This window comes from Triticum aestivum, chromosome 4D (assembly GCF_018294505.1).
Source record: "Triticum aestivum cultivar Chinese Spring chromosome 4D, IWGSC CS RefSeq v2.1, whole genome shotgun sequence".
Lineage (NCBI taxonomy): Eukaryota > Viridiplantae > Streptophyta > Magnoliopsida > Poales > Poaceae > Triticum > Triticum aestivum.
The window spans coordinates 396,333,124-396,340,194 of NC_057805.1; the positions used below are offsets into that span (position 1 = coordinate 396,333,124).

At 47.6% G+C, this 7,071-nt stretch overlaps 1 protein-coding gene across 1 annotated transcript; it reads left to right on the plus strand.

Annotated features, from left to right (window-relative positions):
* Positions 1–754: 754 nt before the first annotated feature.
* On the plus strand, positions 755–7,071 carry LOC123098154 (cytochrome P450 90B2). Its single transcript, XM_044520056.1, has 8 exons — positions 755–1,230; positions 1,346–1,679; positions 1,885–2,037; positions 4,000–4,251; positions 4,429–4,521; positions 5,287–5,365; positions 5,475–5,581; positions 6,574–7,071. Exons 1-8 carry the CDS (start codon positions 974–976, stop codon positions 6,814–6,816), a joined length of 1,518 nt encoding a protein of 505 aa, XP_044375991.1. The 5' UTR covers positions 755–973; the 3' UTR covers positions 6,817–7,071.

A 7,071-nucleotide genomic window follows, 5' to 3' on the forward strand; every position in this document is an offset into this window, starting at 1 on the left:
TTGTAATAATTACTGATGTAATCTTTGATAGGCACATCTCACTCAAACTCGGCCCTTATCCTTATTCAACATGAAATTATGTTTCTTCCTATGTCTGTTGTTAGCCAGCATATGAAAGTATTTCATATTATCATCACTTTGAATGAGAAATTGTGCCTTTCATTTTGATACAACTTACTCTCTCCCTCATCCAAAAGACTGGCAATTTGCTAGTTTAATTGACCTTTTTTGTTCAAACTCACGATCAGGTACGGGGCTCATCTCTGTGATTTTATCAAGATTGTTGATGAGGGAGGACAACCTCAACTTCTTCTGTTTATACAGACGGACAATATGGTTAGCCCAACCACGAAGGAATTGTCGCATTGCGATGTTTGTTCAGCGGGAGGGGTGTTACCGTCGACTATGAAGATGCCTATGGTGATTTTGTCAATCTTAAGATATTGTGTCGGTTCAGTAGCTCGGAGGTGCTCATAGCCCTTGGGTATGTGTACGCGTTCATAGGGGTGAGTTATGCGGGCATCTGCATACGTACCGCGTTAAAAAAACACGAGGGCAAATTAGGATGGAGAGAGTAATGATTATTTGTCTTTCCAAATCCTAGAGAAATATAGTGTAGAGGAAAAGAAAAGAGGTGGCAGTGTCCCCACGCCCTGCGCCGCACCAAAAATTAAAATCTGGCTAAAGAATCCCCACAACCACCTCCTCCCTCCCTGTCACACACCTCAAAAACTTATATAAGAGCACCACAACAGAGAGAGGGGAGGTCGAAGTGGGCACCTTCCTAGCAAGATTTTCTTTGCACAAAGCTTGCAGAGAGAGAAATCTTTAGAGCTTAAAGCCACTCTTTAATCCAGCCCCAGTTTTATTCTCTCTCTCTCTCTCCAACCCATCATCTCTCACAAACACGCCAACGCAGCGAGCGAGTGATCGAGAAGGGAATTAAATTCCAAGACACCGCGGGCTCTCGCTCATGGCCGCCATCATGGCCTCCATAACCAGCGAGCTCCTTTTCTTCCTCCCCTTCATCCTCCTGGCCCTGCTCACCTTCTACACCAGCGCCGTGGCTAAATGCCATGGCCTCCACCGGTGGAGCGGCCGGACGAAGAAGAGGCGGCCGAACCTGCCGCCCGGCGCCGTCGGCTGGCCCTTCATCGGCGAGACCTTCGGGTACCTCCGCGCCCACCCGGCCACCTCCATGGGCCAGTTCATGGACCAGCACATCGCACGGTCGGTACATATACACACATACATGTACATCAGCACAGGCATGCGAGCACGCGTGGACGATCGATGAAGCATTCGGGCTGACGTCGAATGATGGTATGGTATGGTATGGATGCAGGTACGGGAAGATATACCGGTCGAGCCTGTTCGGGGACCGGACGGTGGTGTCGGCGGACGCGGGGCTGAACCGGTACATCCTGCAGAACGAGGGGCGGCTGTTCGAGTGCAGCTACCCGCGGAGCATCGGCGGCATCCTGGGGAAATGGTCCATGCTGGTGCTCGTCGGCGACCCCCACCGCGAGATGCGGTCCATCTCCCTCAACTTCCTCAGCTCCGTCCGCCTCCGCGCCGTGCTCCTCCCGGAGGTGGAGCGCCACACCCTCCTCGTCCTCCGCGACTGGCTGCCTTCCTCCTCCTCCGCCGTCTTCTCCGCCCAGCACGAAGCCAAGAAGGTAAACCACCAACTGTCCGATTAACCGCGCGCCATGCACAGCGCCTGCATACCATACACCTAAACATGCCGCGGCAGTGGGATGATGGTGGCGGCGTGGTCCATGCAAGCAAGCAAGCAAGATCGACGGATGTGAAATTGACAACGTCGTACGCCCGCCCAGCTGCTAATTAACGATGGATGGATGCGTTCGTTGGTGCGTGCAGTTCACGTTTAACCTGATGGCGAAGAACATCATGAGCATGGACCCCGGCGAGGAGGAGACGGAGCGGCTGAGGCTCGAGTACATCACGTTCATGAAGGGGGTGGTGTCCGCGCCCCTCAACTTCCCCGGCACGGCCTACTGGAAGGCCCTCAAGGTGAGTCAGTACTCCTTCTCCTCCTACACAAACACAACAACAACACTCAGCAGTCAACACGCCGCTGGTACTGCTAGTACCGCTAGCTACCTGTCCCTCTCTCTGTGCGCACGCTTGGGTGTCTCGTCTAGTACCGAAAAATAAGTTTGAGATTATGAAACCTCCTTTGTCTTGTAGCTTTTGTTTTCTGGTCAGTTGTCCTCTCACGGGAAGCATATGTTTTTTTTCTCTTATAGTACTGTACAACCAAAGGGAAGCAGCATATGTTTTGACATTGTTACTGTACTATGCAATTTCATTTCATATCGTCGTCGTGTATACATGGCCCATGCATCGATGCTGCATATGCAGAGAGCCATCAGAAGAAGGGACGCATTAATATACTCCTACTACTTACATGGCAGCATGTACAGCTAGCTAGTAGGGGTGTGGGTTCCGAATAGTGGATGGTCCAAAGGATTGGTGCACACGTACGGCTGCATCAGGTCCAATCAGACACCACTGGATCCATCGATGCTTATTTTCTTTCTGCTAAAGCCACTTCCATTGCCACCCTTCTACCTATATATAGAATGCTGAATTTGCACCGGTGTTTGCACAAAATTGGTTTCTCATCACTACATATATGGGCACCTAAAAGAAAGAAACACTTTTTTCATTCTACTAGGTATAATAAAAGAAACTCTTGAGAGAATAGTGAAATACTCCTACTAGGTTTCCTTTTACAAATGTTGGTTGAAAGGTGTGTGTCCATCTAGGTCAAGCCACTTGGTGCATGGTTGGGATTGTTTTTAGTTAGCTAGGGGCTAGGGTTAATCAGCCAGTCGATCTACTACTTAATTATGGATGGCAAGAAAATCATATATAGTTGATACTACTGCATAGTACTACTAGTAGTAGTGAACATGTAGCTAGAAAACCATTCATGCACATGGACATGGCGCCGGTGTTACCTGTGATTAGATCGATCAACTCTTGTTTCTTTTTCCCGGCGTCCTACTTTGCCCGCCCTCGGAGGTAGTACTGATCATCACTCATGGGCGCATAAAATGTTGCCCGCTTTTTACTGCTTGTGAGGTCACACTCAAATGATCTTTATTGATTGCTCCCAGATGCAGCATGCATGCATGCATGCTCTCACACTCTCTCTCTCCCCTACACACGGCCCGTGCTCAACAGCACACAATTGCAACTTGGAGTTTTGACCTCTTAGAAAAAGTTCAGTGACCAACCTCCATAATTTGGCATGATTATATGTTGGGGGAATCATCATTTATCATGATTCAACCGCTGACCAACTCTTTACCACACTGGAACCACATTTATGTCGCCAGGCACGCTATTAGCAACCCTCTTAATTTTGTTTTAATTAAGCACCCCTTGTTAGCTGAGAACAATCCTATATATATAGTATACCTAGATTGATGTAGAGGGAAATTTTGTCAAGCAAATGGTTGGTGTCATCGATGTTGGCATATATATGCTTGATTTATGAAATGTGTAAAGCGATCTTGCATTGTATATGTAGTCGTGCTTAGGAAGTTCTTCTCGTTGCCTATTCGCCAACCTACAAACGTTCCTAAGCATAAAAGTGAAAAAAATACAGATTGAAAAGAAAAAGAAAAACCAAAAGAGCAAGACCTTTTTTTGTTTAATTATCACTTTTTAATTGCCAGAGCGCCAAAAAGGGAGAAGGAGAATAATTTGTATGCTTGAGAAGTATCCTATTTTATTTGACGGCAGCTATGTTAAAAAGACATGAATTGCTCCAAAACAGAAAGCTATGACAAGGCACGATCTTAGGCCAGTAGGCGGTTAGGCAACGTCTTAACGATAGTGACATGTCCAATTTTCTCCCAGCAAGTCCCAACAAAATTACTGCATATGACTTTGCACTATAATTTTATTTTGTTCTGTCGTGAAAAAGCATCATATAATTATTTACCATGTGTTTGCGTGCAGTCGCGAGCCACCATACTTGGAGTAATAGAGAGGAAAATGGAGGAAAGGCTTGAGAAAATGAACAAGGAGGCCTCGAGCATGGAAGAAGATGATCTTCTCGGGTGGGCAATGAAGCAATCCAATCTTTCAAAAGAGCAAATATTGGACCTCTTGCTGAGCTTGCTCTTTGCCGGGCATGAGACATCGTCAATGGCGCTCGCCCTCACCATCTTCTTCCTGGAAGGTTGCCCTAAAGCTGTCGAAGAACTGCGGGTACGTACAAATTCAGTTTACTATACCAACTCAAATTGATCTGTGCTAAACTAGACACTGCTATCTTTTGGAAGATTTTTTTAAAAAAAAAACCACATTCATTTCAGTACATACATGGATGGTGAAATGCACCAGAAATATCATGGAAATATTGACAGTGAATCCATGGCCGTGCAGGAGGAGCATCTTGAGATTGCTAGGAGACAGAAGCTGAGAGGGGAGTGCAAACTGAGCTGGGAAGACTACAAAGAGATGGTTTTCACGCAATGCGTAAGGCCCTCTTGATTTGTCCGTTTCCCCCCTCGTAATATCAGTGCAAGATATATGCGTGTGACCTGGCCTTTTGTTGGCTACTTCCAGCTCCTACTAGCACAATGCTCGTCTAGGTGCGTAGCGCAATAGGAACTTCCCAAAATGCCATGCAAGAGCGGGAGAGGCTCCGTCGCCAGCCACTCGTTTGGACCGTATGGTGTCCGCTTGCTCTTCTGTCTAGCTAGCAGCGGATGGCTTTTGTTTTGGAGGTTTGTAGATCGAGTGCGTGGCCAATGGATGGATCGTTTTGCACTTTTGCCAGGATCCAAAATGGTCTGAGAAGTACGTGTTGCTGGGTGTATATATATGCCAGCGTCCGTCAAGAAGGTATCTTTGTCGTCTGCCTTGGTATCCAGACGGCACGAGCAGAACACGTCAAACATACACCATCTAGTCTGGTAAAAAAATCAGTGATTTGGGCTAAACAAACTGGGGTCAGGACAATGGCTTCTTTGCCATGGGGAAATATCACTGTCCATACACAGTTTGATGCCAAGGCAGGTCATCCGATCCCCTGAAAAGTTGGGGAGCACATGTCCTCCTTGGTACAGTAGTAGTATAGTATCGTGGGTGCTGTGCTACTGTGTGGAAGTGGAACTATACAGTGTGTCATTGTACACCAAAATAGCATCTTCTGATCCTACATTCCAACTGCCGAACTCTCTTGTTTGGGAGTACAAAAGTGACAAATGTTGGACTCATTATTCGCCTCTTTTGTTGCAGGTTATAAACGAGACCTTGCGGCTAGGCAACGTGGTCAGGTTCCTGCACCGGAAGGTCATTCGAGATGTGCACTACAATGGTTGGTGGCTTAACTCTCTCTCCCTGTATGCATTTCTTTGACAGTACTTACTACTGAACTTCTTCTTCCTATAGAGTTGCTGAATGTTTGCATGTGCGTTGACTGACAGGGTATGACATCCCGAGCGGATGGAAAATTCTGCCGGTGTTAGCGGCGGTGCATCTCGACTCGTCGCTGTACGAGGATCCCAGCAGCTTCAACCCTTGGAGATGGAAGGTCAGTGCCTGAACGATGCTTGCAATTTTATTTTTATTCACACAAAATAAACCAGAACCATGAATGATACTCCCTCCGTTCCCCAATATATGTCTTTTTAGAGATTCTAACAAGTGACTACATACGAAGCAAAATTAGTGAATCTACACTTTAGAATATGTCTACATACATCTGTATGTTGTAGTCCATTTGAAATGTCTAAAAAAACTTATATTTAGAAACGGAAGGAGTATATAGTGAAAAACGATCCATGTTTGAAAGAAGAAGAAAAATATGTCTAGCAGTCGTTGTTGTCCGGTCAATCATAGGCGTTGATGACGTTGGCACAGTGAAACTTAATTCAGGGGCAAAGAATGTGCACGATCGAGCTAATAAATGTGTTCCTAATTGGAGTACAGTAGTGCATAGACTAGCTGGGCAGATTGTGGAAATGCACGACTTTTCAGCTCCACTCGACGATAACAACACGCACGCACGGACGGGCTTGACATGAAAGGGAATGTTGAGCTCGCATGCGCACGTGTGCTCTTGATGTGGTCCGACCGATCAAAAGAGACGTGTTTGCTCCCTCTCGCTCTGTCTTTCTCTCGCTCGGTCAAAGGAGCCCCCATTGTCCGTAGGATTGGGGTTCACCGGGTCGCCACCATCTGGTGCAGCTAGGCTCAAACTTACGCTAGCTATGCAGCCAGCAGCTTGGACTCTACTGTGTGCGCATGGTCCAAGCGGAAGAGAATCCAATCAGTGGGCGATTGGAACGAGTCGGGGACCCGTCCATCTCCGTGCACATCCCATCCTTATCCGTCACGTACAAAACGACGCCACTCTAATGCCCGTGGGGAATATGTGGTCGTGGCAATAGCACCACCACCACCACCACTTCACCAAGAGGACGACAAGCCTGGCTTAATTTTTCGTTCCGTTTTTCTCCCTGGATGTGTATGGATTCAGGTTGTTCAGAAGTGTTGACGCTGTGTGTTTGCTGTTTGTTGCAGGGCAACGCATCCGGCGTGGCGCAGAACAGCAACTTCATGCCCTACGGCGGCGGCACCAGGCTCTGCGCCGGGTCGGAGCTCGCCAAGCTCGAGATGGCCATCTTCCTGCACCACCTGGTGCTCAACTTCCGGTGGGAGCTCGCCGAGCCGGACCAGGCGTTCGTCTACCCGTTCGTCGACTTCCCCAAGGGCCTGCCCATCAGGGTCCATAGGATTGCACAGGAGGAAGAAGGAGAAGAGTAAAGCGTTTTGACCGTGGACATATATGATCGGTGCTTCAGTCTAGCGTCTAGGGGAGAGTATACAGAGGAAATGTACACATGTCCGTCCTTGTTTTCTTTCCCTTTGGGGTTTGTGTTATGTAGATGGGATAAACAAAGATGCTAGGGTATTACCATAAGAGGAAATGTTGGTAGGATCAGCAAGTAGAGTTGTAATAAGGCCGGCCCACAGCCCACTAGTAAGTGATTCCAAAGAGTAGGCCTAGCGGTCTTGCTA